Genomic DNA, 13,813 nt, shown 5'->3' with positions numbered 1-13,813 from the left:
TCCTCCGCTCAGGCGCCCTTGCTCCCCGGCTAGGCCTCCTCCGCTCAGGCGCCCTTGTTCCCCGGCTAGGTCTCCTCCGCTCAGGCGCCCTTGTTCCCTGGCTAGGCCTCCTCCACTGTACTTTGCGCTTATTTGCTTTAGATAACACTTCTTCCTTTGCCTTTGATGTCTGACCTGTGGTTCCTCCTCTTTCCTTATTCTGTTATCTTGACATTTGCTTTATCTTAACTGTGACATTAAGTATAAAATATCCGGCAGCCAGCGTCACCGCGCCGTCACTGCCACCTCCATGCTACAGATTCCTGTGGGGACGGTGAAGCCCCAACACGTCTCCTGTGGGCTCACAATTATTGTAACCCGCCAAGATGGTGTGAAGTCCTAACACTGGGGATGCGGCCAGCAAAGCTGCTGTCAGCAAAGCTGCTGTGACCCCACAGATGAAGCCCCCCCATCCCCACCGGCTACAGTGCGTATGTAGCATTCCCACCACACTCCTGCTGATCATTCCTGACCACATGAGTAGCTTTAGTCGTACCTCGGAAATCTGGAAGGAGTCAAATATGACTCAGAAGGATGGCATTTCCGTCATGTCTGGTCCTAGCAGTGAGAGCCCCTGACAGGCTGGTGGTTAGTGATGGTGTGTGGCCTACTGGACGGGAGCCGGCACGCTGCCTCCTACCTGCCATCTGCGGTCCTTCTTGTGACTCGCCGGCCTGGCAGGACGGCACACTGCAATGATGACATTGCTCCAGGCCGGTGAATCAAAAGAGCCCATGACTAGTCCGGTAGGAGGTGGATCGTTGGCTCCCGTCCGGTGGCCATAGAGCACTAATGTGGACGCTGGACCCAATGCTGTAAATCGATTTGCACCAACGCCACTTGTGAAATGTGGACCATGCCGAGGGCAATAAAGACATCATCATTATAGAAGACGAGTAAATGGCGATCTGACCGTGTCACGTGACGGCAGAAGTCACTGTACAATGGGCACAACGTGGCGTTACCACATCTGTCTAAACCAAGCCGGGGCCCTGATAGGCTGAGCGGTAACTCCATCTGTCTGGCGTGCCCACGTCCGGCGTCCCCACCACCGGGCAGCATTGTGTCGTCCTCTGCGTCACCGCCGGAGCGCACAATAAACCTCGGTGGGTCGCAGCCTTCCTGCAGGTAGTAATTTACCAGGAGTTTCATGTGTCAGGCCATTTACAATGTTCCCAGGTGACAAACAATGGCCACAAAGCAGCGGTGGCGTCTGAACCTGGCGGCAGGTAATTAGTGCCAGGTTACTGTGCGAGGGGCGACTGCCGGGAAGGCGCTGGTGACTGTGCGGCTGGGAATGGATGGGCTCTGCTACAGCCGTAAATCCATCCTTCACATGCCTGCTTTATAGTATCAAGGAAAAATAAAAGGTGAGGTTTACGACCCGCGCCTGCAGCGGCCTCTATATAAACACGTCTCATGCCGCTGCAACCTGTCTACTGGGCGAATTAACAAGATTACAAGCAAACGCAGGAGGGGAGACCGCAGCCTCTACCCCCAGGAGAAAGGTTCACCTTGGTAAATATCTACAGGACAACCCTGTTCTACAGGTTGAGCGGTGAACGGTGCAGCTCCGCAGCCTGAAATCCAGGTGTGCTGAAAACTGCCAAGAGGTCGGTGCCTTCTGGCCCTGAAAATACCAAGACCGTGTCAGGGAGGAGGGAAGTTCAAAGCTCCGAGAGCTGCAAGATCCGAGGGGCTGACATCAGAAGATGGACGGAGCCAGTCACTGGCTAGCGAGCAGACAGGGAGGGGACAGGAGTCCGGAGGGAGGGGCTGACATCAGAAGATGGACGGAGCCAGTCACCGGCCAGCGAGCAGACAGGGAGGGGACAGCAGTCCGGAGGGAGGGGCTGACATCAGAAGATGGACGGAGCCAGTCACCGGCCAGCGAGCAGACAGGGAGGGGACAGCAGTCCGGAGGGAGGGGCTGACATCAGAAGATGGACGGAGCCGGTCACCGGCCAGCGAGCAGACAAGGAGGGGACAGCAGTCCGGAGGGAGGGGCTGACATCAGAAGATGGACGGAGCCGGTCACCGGCTAGCGAGCAGACAGGGAGGGGACAGCAGTCCGGAGGGGCTGACATCAGAAGATGGACGGAGCCAGTCACCGGCCAGCGAGCAGACAGCAGTCCGGAGGGGCTGACATCAGAAGATGGACGGAGCCAGTCACCGGTTAGCGAGCAGACAGGGAGGGAACAGGAGTCCAGAGGGAGGGGCTGACATCAGAAGATGGACGGAGCCAGTCACTGGCCAGCGAGCAGACAGGGAGGGGACAGGAGTCCAGAGGGAGGGGCTGACATCAGAAGATGGACGGATCCAGTCACTGGCCAGCGAGCAGACAGGGAGGGGACAGGAGTCCGGAGGGAGGGGCTGACATCAGAAGATGGAAGGAGCCGGTCACACACAATGCCAGCGAGCGGTTGAGGTGTCGGTGGTCAAGTGTGCCCTGGTAATTAGTAAACTAGAAGACTCAGGGTAACAATGTGCAGATGGCACCTCTGGACCGGGCGCTCCTATGAATACGACTCCCGCTGGTGAACCTCCCTGAGTACATCACAGGCATCAATGAGAACCCTGAAACTTTCCAGTAGGCACTCTGCTTGCTGTAAGTGAGTGAAAACAATGTTACATCCAGTGGGTGAAGCCTGTGGCAGGCCTAAGTCCACTCCCAACAGCGGTATCAGCAATCAAAAGCCACACGTGATTGGCAGTGTGCCGCTCGGTACTGTGGATGGGCGCAGGAGCCATCTTCTAACACATACCCCATACTGATTCGTACCCACAATTACACTTTTTTCTCTATGCGGATCATTGGTCCATCTGGTGAACGCCTATAGGCACTGGCCCATTGGATAGAGTCGGTCCACACACGGACAGCACTAGGACTGGAAGACACTGATGGAAAGAGCCCTAATGCTCACAGCTGAGGGTCTGTTTCATTATATCTCACCTGGACTCCAAACTAATACACTGAAGAACCCGGAGCGGAGAGGCCATGTACATGTGCCGCTGCTGAATCTGCGCCCTGCGGGGGTCTCACCGGAGAGGTCATGTACATGTGCCGATGCTGAATCTGCGCCCTGCGGGGGTCTCACAGGAGAGGCCATGTACATGTGCCGCTGCTGAATCTGCGCCCTGCGGGGGTCTCACCGGAGAGGTCATGTACATGTGCCGCTGCTGAATCTGCGCCCTGTGGGGGTCTCACCGGAGAGGTCATGTACATGTGCCGCTGCTGAATTTGCGCCCTGCGGGGGTCTCACCGGAGAGGCCATGTACATGTGCCGCTGCTAAATCTGCTCCCTGCGGGGGTCTCACCGGAGAGGTCATGTACATGTGCCGCTGCTGAATCTGCGCCCTGCGGGGGTCTCACCAGAGAGGTCATGTGCCGCTGCTGAATCTGCGCCCTGCGGGGTCTCACCGGAGAGGTCATGTGCCGCTGCTGAATCTGCGCCCTGCGGGGGTCTCACCGAAGAGGTCATGTACATGTGCCGCTGCTGAATCTGCGCCCTGCGGGGGTCTCACCAGAGAGGTCATGTGCCGCTGCTGAATCTGCGCCCTGCGGGGTCTCACCGGAGAGGTCATGTGCCGCTGCTGAATCTGCGCCCTGCGGGGGTCTCACCGGAGAGGTCATGTGCCGCTGCTGAATCTGCGCCCTGCGGGGGTCTCACCGGAGAGGTCATGTACATGTACCGCTGCTGAATCTGCGCCCTGCGGGGTCTGAGCGACAGCAGAACACATCAGGGTGCAGGAGAGGAGTGCGGCATCAGCCCAGTTTCCCGCGGGTGTAATAATACAGGATATTTTTCCGCCTGCGATACTCCTGTAATGTATTTGGGGTGATACCTGAATAAGAGCATGAAATAGCAGCAGGCGCTAAGCCTCCGGCAGCTCCTGCATACGGCCGACACATAGCTGCCGGTCTGTGTATGTGCGGCACCGTCACACGCACATCTGCCGCTGATCCCCTGGAAGGTTCACCTGCGGGTGTGCACGGTCCGTCCCTCAGTCCTCTCTCCCTGCGAGTGTGCACGGTCCGTCCCTCCGTCCTCCCTCCCTGCGGGTGTGCACGGTCCGTCCCTCAGTCCTCTCTCCCTGCGGGTGTGCACGGTCCGTCCCTCAGTCCTCTCTCCCTGCGAGTGTGCACGGTCCGTCCCTCCGTCCTCCCTCCCTGCGGGTGTGCACGGTCCGTCCCTCAGTCCTCTCTCCCTGCGAGTGTGCACGGTCCGTCCCTCCGTCCTCCCTCCCTGCGGGTGTGCACGGTCCGTCCCTCAGTCCTCCCTCCCTGCAGGTGTGCACGGTCCGTCCCTCAGTCCTCTCTCCCTGCGGGTGGGCACGGTCCGTCCCTCAGTCCTCTCTCCCTGCGGGTGGGCACGGTCCGTCCCTCAGTCCTCTCTCCCTGCGGATGGGCACGGTCCGTCCCGCCGTCCTCTCTCCCTGCGGGTGTGCACGGTCCGTCCCGCCGTCCTCTCTCCCTGCGGGTGTGCACGCTCCGTCTCTCCGTCCTCTCTCCCTGCGGGTGTGCACGCTCCGTCTCTCCGTCCTCTCTCCCTGCGGGTGTGCACCGTCCGTCCCTCCATCCTCTCTCCCTGCGGGTGTGCACGGTCCGTCCCTCCGTCCTCCCTCCCTGCGGGTGTCCACGCTCCGTCTCTCCATCCTCTCTCCCTGCGGGTGTGCATGGTCCGTCCCTCCGTCCTCCCTCCCTGCAGGTGGGCACGGTCCGTCCCTCCGTCCTCCCTCCCTGCAGGTGGGCACGCTCCGTCCTCTCTCCCTGCGGGTGTGCACGGTCCGTCTCTCCGTCCTCTCTCCCTGCGGGTGTGCACGGTCCGTCCCTCCGTCCTCTCTCCCTGCGGGTGTGCACGGTCCGTCCCTCCGTCCTCCCTCCCTGCGGGTGTCCACGCTCCGTCTCTCCATCCTCTCTCCCTGCGGGTGTGCATGGTCCGTCCCTCCGTCCTCTCTCCCTGCGGGTGTGCACGGTCCGTCCCTCCGTCCTCCCTCTCTGCAGGTGGGCACGCTCCGTCTCTCCGTCCTCTCTCCCTGTGGGTGTGCACGGTCCGTCTCTCCGTCCTCTCTCCCTGCGGGTGTGCACGGTCCGTCCCTCCGTCCTCTCTCCCTGCGGGTGTGCACGGTCCGTCCCTCCATCCTCCCTCCCTGCGGGTGTCCACGCTCCGTCTCTCCATCCTCTCTCCCTGCGGGTGTGCATGGTCCATCCCGCCGTCCTCTCTCCATGCGGGTGTGCACGCTCCGTCCCTCCGTCCTCTCTCCCTGCGGGTGTGCACGGTCCGTCCCTCCGTCCTCTCTCCCTGCGGGTGTGCACGCTCCGTCTCTCCGTCCTCTCTCCCTGCGTGTGTGCACGGTCCGTCCCTCCGTCCTCTCTCCCTGCGTGTGTGCACGGTCCGTCCCTCCGTCCTCTCTCCCTGCGGGTGTGCACGCTCCGTCTCTCCGTCCTCTCTCCCTGCGGGTGTGCACGCTCCGTCTCTCCGTCCTCTCTCCCTGCGGGTGTGCACGCTCCGTCTCTCCGTCCTCTCTCCCTGCGGGTGTGCACGCTCCGTCTCTCCGTCCTCTCTCCCTGCAGGTGTGCACGCTCCGTCTCTCCGTCCTCTCTCCCTGCAGGTGTGCACGCTCCGTCTCTCCGTCCTCTCTCCCTGCGGGTGTGCACGGTCCGTCCCTCCGTCCTCTCTCCCTGCGGGTGTGCACGGTCCGTCCTCTCCTCCGTCCCCCCTCCTGAAGGTCACTTTACACTTCCTGGCACAGCAGCCGCTTGTGTTATCACTGCTGCAGGAGCTAATCACAGCTCTCACCTGCAGCCTCCATCATGGCGCCGGCGAGAGAGCAGCATGTGACAGACGTGCACCGGCCGCAGAGGGCAAGAGACACCAACCTGATAATCAGCGGGAAAAACGCAGCACGCTCGTAACGTAAGCTCCAAGATGAAAGGCGGCTGCACCCCAAGAGAAGATGGGGAGGGAATGAACAGCACCTGGAAATGCAGTCCTCAATCCTTGTGTGTTCAGGGAAGAGAAGCATCTCACAGAGGAGTCCGGAGGGAGGGGACAGAAGAGGGACAGAAGAGGGACAGAAGAGGGACAGAAGAGGGACAGAAGAGGGACAGAAGAGGGACAGAGGGGTCCGGAGGGAGGGGACAGAAGAGGGACAGAAGAGGGACAGAAGAGGGACAGAAGAGGGACAGAGGGGTCCGGAGTGAGGGGACAGAAGAGGGACAGAGGGGTCCGAAGGGAGGGGGCGGGACAGAAGAGTCCAGAAGGAGGGAACAGAAGGGTCCGGAGGGAGGGTCTGGAGGGAGGGGAAAGCAGTGTCCTGAAGGAGGGGACAGGACAGAAGGGTCTGGAGGGAGGGGACAGCAGTGTCCTGAAGGAGGGGACAGGACAGAAGGGTCTGGAGGGAGGGGACAGGACAGAAGGGTCTGGAGGGAGGGGACAGAGGAGTCCGGAAGGAGGACAGAAGGGAGTGATAAAGCAGTCCGGTGGCTTCCTCCTCTCTCCCCATTGAGAAGATACACACACATGAATGTTCTCACCTGGTTGACGCTTTGTTGCGCAGTAGAATCCGATCTTTGCAGGGTAACCGGCCATTTTGGTAAATTAGTGAAGACCTTAATCCCTAGATGATAAAAAGAGAAATGAAAGCTTTGTGAGAGCCCAGCCGGGCTGTGTGGAGCCTGGTGCTGGACACCAGCCTGGAGGCACTGCACACCCCGTCCCGCAGCGCTGACCGCAGGGTCCTCTGCAGAAACATTCTCCATTTGGTGACAGAGGGCGATGACCCGGACGTCACTGAATGTAAAACGCATGACTTATGGACCAAAAGTGAAATGAGAGGATTGTATTAGTCCTCGGTGGTGACCAGCAACGTGGAGAAAGGGCCACAATATGGCGCCCCCCGGGGCTGATTATCTCCAGCAATGTAAATATCCTGCAACTGAGAAAACATACCGAGGCTCCTACCCTGGAGACTGCGGGGAAGCAAGTGGGGGGCTTATCTATGGGGGGCAATAGTGATGGGCTCACGTCTGTTACCATACATACTAGTGTATACAGCACGTATCATCATTCCCCACAGTACAGTATATACCACTATATCTAGTCTGTATATATCCCTCCGATCCATACACCGGCTGCTGTATATTCATGGCCCTTCATCATGATTTGTGGTCGCCATCTTGTACCAGTTATACTGTAGAGCGTGACGTCTTCTACCTCGGGGCCGGGGACCTGATCGGTGATGAGGGGGGGGACGTCTCAGGTGTGGTGTCCCCCAATATACAGGTGCAGCTCCTGGGGAGCATTCCTGGAGCAGCTGCTTGTCACAAGTCACCCGGAGCTGAACTCACTACAAAGAGATCCTGTGCTGGGCTCAGTGGTGACAGATCAGGTTTCCTGACACCTGTACAGAGGAAGTGCACAGCTCAGCGAGCGCCATCACCCCATCACCCACCCCTCACCCTCACCCCCATAATGCCCCAATAACCAGTGCACAGCTCAGCGAGCGTCATCACCCACCCCTCACCCCCGCTCCCAGGATGCCCCAATAACCAGTGCACAGCTCAGCGAGCGCCATCACCCACCCCTCACCCCCGCTCCTAGCATGCCCCAATAACCAGTGCACAGCTCAGCGAGCGCCATCACCCACCCCTCACCCCCGCTCCCAGGATGCCCCAATAACCAGTGCACAGCTCAGTGAGCGCCATCACCCACCCCTCACCCCCGCTCCCAGGATGCCCCAATAACCAGTGCACAGCTCAGCGAGCGCCATCACCCACCCCTCACCTCCGCTCCCAGGATGCCCCAATAACCAGTGCACAGCTCAGTGAGCGCCATCACCCACCCCTCACCCCCGCTCCTAGCATGCCCCAATAACCAGTGCACAGCTCAGCGAGCGCCATCACCCACCCCTCACCCCCGCTCCCAGGATGCCCCAATAACCAGTGCACAGCTCAGCGAGCGCCATCACCCACCCCTCACCCCCACTCCCAGCATACCCCAATAACCAGTGCACAGCTCAGCGAGCGCCATCACCCACCCCTCACCCCCGCTCCCAGGATGCCCCAATAACCAGTGCACAGCTCAGCGAGCGCCATCACCCACCCCTCACCCCCGCTCCCAGGATGCCCCAATAACCAGTGCACAGCTCAGCGAGCGCCATCACACACCCCTCACCCCCGCTCCCAGGATGCCCCAATAACCAGTGCACAGCTCAGCGAGCGCCATCACCCACCCCTCACCCCCGCTCCCAGGATGCCCCAATAACCAGTGCACAGCTCAGTGAGCGCCATCACCCACCCCTCACCCCCGCTCCCAGGATGCCCCAATAACCAGTGCACAGCTCAGCGAGCGCCATCACCCACCCCTCACCCCCGCTCCCAGGATGCCCCAATAACCAGTGCACAGCTCAGCGAGCGCCATCACCCACCCCTCACCCCCGCTCCCAGCATGCCCCAATAACCAGTGCACAGCTCAGCGAGCGCCATCACCCACCCCTCACCCCCGCTCCCAGGATGCCCCAATAACCAGTGCACAGCTCAGCGAGCGCCATCACCCACCCCTCACCCCCGCTCCCAGGATGCCCCAATAACCAGTGCACAGCTCAGCGAGCGCCATCACCCACCCCTCACCCCCGCTCCCAGGATGCCCCAATAACCAGTGCACAGCTCAGCGAGCGCCATCACCCACCCCTCACCCTCACTCCCAGGATGCGCCAATAACCAGTGCACAGCTCAGCGAGCGCCATCACCCACCCCTCACCCCCGCTCCCAGGATGCCCCAATAACCAGTGCACAGCTCAGCGAGCGCCATCACCCACCCCTCACCCTCACTCCCAGGATGCCCCAATAACCAGTGCACAGCTCAGCGAGCGCCATCACCCACCCCTCACCCCCGCTACCATAATGCCCCAATAACCAGTGCACAGAGGCAGAGTGCGCTCCATGGTATCTGCAATTATCTTCCCACATGGCGCCGACATATAGTGTGGCGTGCTGCTAATCAAGTCCAGGACCGGCGGCCTCAGCCCCCAGAACAATATCACACGGGTCATAAACGTCATTCCCAGTCATGTGGTCACGAGCGATCAGGACAGGGGTAGCCGGCGGAGCGGGGGGGCAATAATAACCCTATAATGAGGGTCCCTGCACCCCGGCGCTGCACACCCCTCCTCCCTGCACAGACGCTCTCAATGGGGCAGGAGGAAGGTGTGAAGTGACAGATGGAGGTGGGGTCCGCAGGAATGTGAGATGACAAATGGGGGAGACTGGGAAACAGAGGACCCCTCCTATTAACCCCTCTGCTGCCACTTACAGGACCACGGCCTGGATCTGTGGAAGACGCCACGTTCTTGTGGCTACAAAGTGAACATTTTATTACATTTCAATCTGCAATTAAACATGAGATAAAGTCAGCGCGCGCGTCCGTCATCTGCGGGGGCCAATCCTGCGCCCCCAAATACGAGGAACTATTATCATTATTATAGCGCCATCAATTCCATGGCATTGTACAAGTGAAAGGGGTGTACATAATAGGGACAAGTGCAATAATCATAAACAAGGCACAGACAGGTGCAGGAGGACGGAGGTCTGCCAGAGAAACGGACAGAACCAGCCCCGAAAAGAGGAATCCTGCTCCAATGGAGGCCGACCGTGTCCTGGATCCAGCCGGGGGTCCGATGCCGGGGTCTGAGCAACCGCGGGGGGGGGGGGGGGGGGATTGTGCACCGGCCATCTCACCTGTGTGCAGAACTGCCCTCCATAGAGGACTGTGCAGCGGGGATATTGTGCAGCCTATGCTGTAGTATGACGGGTGTGAGCTTGTGTTAATAAGTGATGATAGTAGCTGACGATCACCGCTGCAGCCCATCAGTGGGGTCCTTCCTTTGTCACAATCCCTCTCATTTTTCCTGAGTCCAACAGAAACACTTGAGGAGCTGACGGGGGACTTTTTGGTAATGTGTCCCCCCGCTCCCGACAGACGGTCAGCGCACATAGGATATATACATAGTGCACACAAGCTGCAGGCGTGGGACCCCGGGATCCTGCCTCCGGTCACTGACCACCCTGCCGCCGACGCCGGTATGTCACATGACAGAGCTGGGAATATTCTGAGGTTAATGAGGCATTAGAGGGTTAACTAGTGTGAAATGACTGCGCAGGAATGCTGGGACATTAATGCTGTGTCTGCAGGGGGTGGACAGGAGGGCACTTGTTCACAGAATATTAGCATTTCCTATTACCCAATAATCACCTAATACAATTGTCCTCCAGCAGCGGTAATGACAGGCTACGCCCGAGCGCCACAGAAGCGGGACACGAGACCGGCTGTGTCACATCTACCAATAATTCCGGCAGTCACCGCCATCCCCGGACCACTGTCAGTGCAGCCCCCCGTGACCCTGAAGACAGGGGCCTTCTGGGCCGGACACACAGACATCGCCAGCATCATCATACTCAAAGACTGGCAGGAGCGGACCGGGGCCCAAAGAAAGGACCGGGGCCCAAAGAAAGGACCGGGGCCCAAAGAAAGGACCGGGGCCCAAAGAAAGGACCGGGGCCCAAAGAAAGGACCGGGGCCCAAAGAAAGGACCGGGGCCCAAAGAAAGGACCGGGGCCCAAAGAAAGGACCGGGGCTCACGAAGGGGACCGGGGCTCAAGGAGGGGACCTTTCTTTCTTGTCATCATGCTCACAAACCTCAGAAAGCGGAGGGTGCGGTATAAGCTATAAAGTCCCGTGGACACGGCGCGTACATACATGAAATAGGAATCTACGATGGGGCTGCAGAATACAAGGACACGGCTGAAATAAAAAGGAGCAGGCCACGTATCAGTCTGAACAGGACGTGATCAAAGAAAAACTAACAAGGCGGGGGCTCTGCAGTGGTTGGAGGGCGGAGCGGACCTCTCGGGGGCTCTGCAGTGGGTGGAGGGCGGAGCGGACCTCTCGGGGGCTCTGCAGTGGGTGGAGGGCGGAGCGGACCTCTCGGGGGCTCTGCAGTGGGTGGAGGGCAGAGCGGACCTCTCGGGGGCTCTGCAGTGGGTGGAGGGCAGAGCGGACCTCTCGGGGGCTCTGCAGTGGGTGGAGGGCAGAGCGGACTTCTCGGGGGCTCTGCAGTGGGTGGAGCGGACCTCTCGGGGGCTCGGGCCGGGATGTTGCCCCTTTTGGCTCCCGTCTCTTTCGCGGGCACTTGTGGGATCAGTGAAGGCTGCCCGCGCTGACTCCACATTTCACAGTAATGCAAACACTGAAGGATCAGCAGCGCAACGTGTGGCCCCAAAGCTGCGTCCGGCCGCGGCAGAAGGACTCACAAAAGTGCTGTTACCGAAAGAAATCAGCGCAAAACCCCAAATCAGAGAATCCAACAGTCTACAGCAGGAATCCTACAGGAGGCCACTGAGGAGGCCACTGAGTGAGGAGGCCACTGAGGAGGCCACTGAGGAGGCCACTGAGTGAGGAGGCCACTGAGGAGGCCAGCCACGTGACCACGCCACCCAAAACCTCGTGTGCAGCTCGGCCTCAGTCACACCACGCGTCAGCCACTCGCTGCTCACCCTGCGTCTCCTCCAATAAAGACGCTGCACTGACACACTGTACCAGAAGTCACACAAACCGCTGCAGCCAATCAAAGCTCAGCTCGAAGTATATACACTGCCATGATAACAAGACACGCCGACTCTGATTGGCTGAAAAATAACACTATGATATGGAGGGCAAAGAGAAAGGAACTCTGCTAATGTATGGGCACGTGGCATCAACAGCTCCGCAGAGCGACACAACGTGGTATATACAGGACCACGCCGGACTACAACTGAGACCGCCAACATAATACAGGATTAGTGAGCGCAGCTCCGGAGTAGGATACAAGATCAGTAATGTAATGTAATGTATGTACACAGTGACTGCACCAGCAGAATAGTGAGTGCAGCTCTGGAGTATAATACAGGATGTAACGCAGGAACAGTAATGTATGTACACAGTGACTGCACCAGCAGAATAGTGAGTGCAGCTCTGGAGTATAATACAGGAGGTATCTCAGGATCAGTAATGTATGTACACAGTGACTGCACCAGCAGAATAGTAAGTGCAGCTCTGGAGTATAATACAGGAGGTAACTCAGGATCAGTAATGTAATGTATGTGCACAGTGACTGCAGCAGCAGAATAGTGAGTGCAGCTCTGGAGTATAATACAGGAGGTAACACAGGATCAGTAATGTATGTACACAGTGACTGCACCAGCAGAATAGTAAGTGCAGCTCTGGAGTATAATACAGGAGGTAACTCAGGATCAGTAATGTAATGTATGTGCACAGTGACTGCAGCAGCAGAATAGTGAGTGCAGCTCTGGAGTATAATACAGGAGGTAACTCAGGATCAGTAATGTAATGTATGTACACAATGACTGCACCAGCAGAATAGTGAGTGCAGCTCTGGAGTATAATACAGGAGGTAACTCAGGATCAGTAATGTATGTACACAGTGACTGCACCAGCAGAATAGTGAGTGCAGCTCTGGAGTATAATACAGGAGGTATCTCAGGATCAGTAATGTATGTACACAGTGACTGCACCAGCAGAATAGTAAGTGCAGCTCTGGAGGATAATACAGGAGGTAACTCAGGATCAGTAATGTAATGTATGTGCACAGTGACTGCAGCAGCAGAATAGTGAGTGCAGCTCTGGAGTATAATACAGGAGGTAACTCAGGATCAGTAATGTAATGTATGTACACAGTGACTGCACCAGCAGAATAGCGAGTGCAGCTCTGGAGTATAATACAGGAGGTAACTCAGGATCAGTAATGTAATGTATGTACACAGTGACTGCAGCAGCAGAATAGTGAGTGCAGCTCTGGAGTATAATACAGGAGGTAACTCAGGATCAGTAATGTATGTACACAGTGATTGCACCAGCAGAATAGTGAGTGCAGCTCTGGAGTATAATACAGGAGGTAACTCAGGATCAGTAATGTAATGTATGTACACAGTGACTGCACCAGCAGAATAGTGAGTGCAGCTCTGGAGTATAATACAGGAGGTAACTCAGGATCAGTAATGTATGTACACAGTGACTGCACCAGCAGAATAGTGACTGCAGCTCTGGAGTATAATACAGGAGGTAACTCAGGATCAGTAATGTATGTATACAGTGACTGCACCAGCAGAATAGTGACTGCAGCTCTGGAGTATAATACAGGATGTAACTCAGGATCAGTAATGTATGTACACAGTGACTGCACCAGCAGAATAGTGACTGCAGCTCTGGAGTATAATACAGGAGGTAACTCAGGATCAGTAATGTATGTATATAGTGACTGCACCAGCAGAATAGTGAGTGCAGCTCTGGAGTATAATACAGGAGGTAACACAGGATCAGTAGTGTAATGTATGTACACAGTGACTGCACCAGCAGAATAGTGAGTGCAGCTCTGGAGTATAATACAGGAGGTAACACAGGATCAGTAGTGTAATGTATGTACACAGTGACTGCACCAGCAGAATAGTGAGTGCAGCTCTGGAGTATAATACAGGAGGTAACTCAGGATCAGTAATGTAATGTATGTACACAGTGACTGCACCAGCAGAATAGTGAGTGCAGCTCTGGAGTGTAATACAGGAGGTAACTCAGGATCAGTAATGTATGTACACAGTGACTGCACCAGCAGAATAGTGAGTGCAGCTCTGGAGTATAATACAGGAGGTAACTCAGGATCAGTAATGTAATGTATGTATACAGTGACTGCACCAGCAGAATAGTGAGTGCAGCTCTGGAGT

At 57.5% G+C, this 13,813-nt stretch overlaps 1 protein-coding gene across 1 annotated transcript in view; it reads left to right on the top strand.

The window, feature by feature from the left end:
* Window positions 1–515: 515 nt before the first annotated feature.
* FAM131C (family with sequence similarity 131 member C) overlaps window positions 516–13,813 on the top strand; it is a 53,047-nt gene continuing 39,749 nt past the window's right edge. Inside the window, 1 exon segment of the mRNA XM_075328535.1 lies at window positions 516–603. Coding sequence (XP_075184650.1) covers window positions 516–603 — 88 coding nt within the window.

This window comes from Anomaloglossus baeobatrachus, chromosome 11 (assembly GCF_048569485.1).
Source record: "Anomaloglossus baeobatrachus isolate aAnoBae1 chromosome 11, aAnoBae1.hap1, whole genome shotgun sequence".
Lineage (NCBI taxonomy): Eukaryota > Metazoa > Chordata > Amphibia > Anura > Aromobatidae > Anomaloglossus > Anomaloglossus baeobatrachus.
Note: the sequence above shows the minus strand (reverse complement) of the source record. Positions and strands in the feature narration are given on the sequence as shown.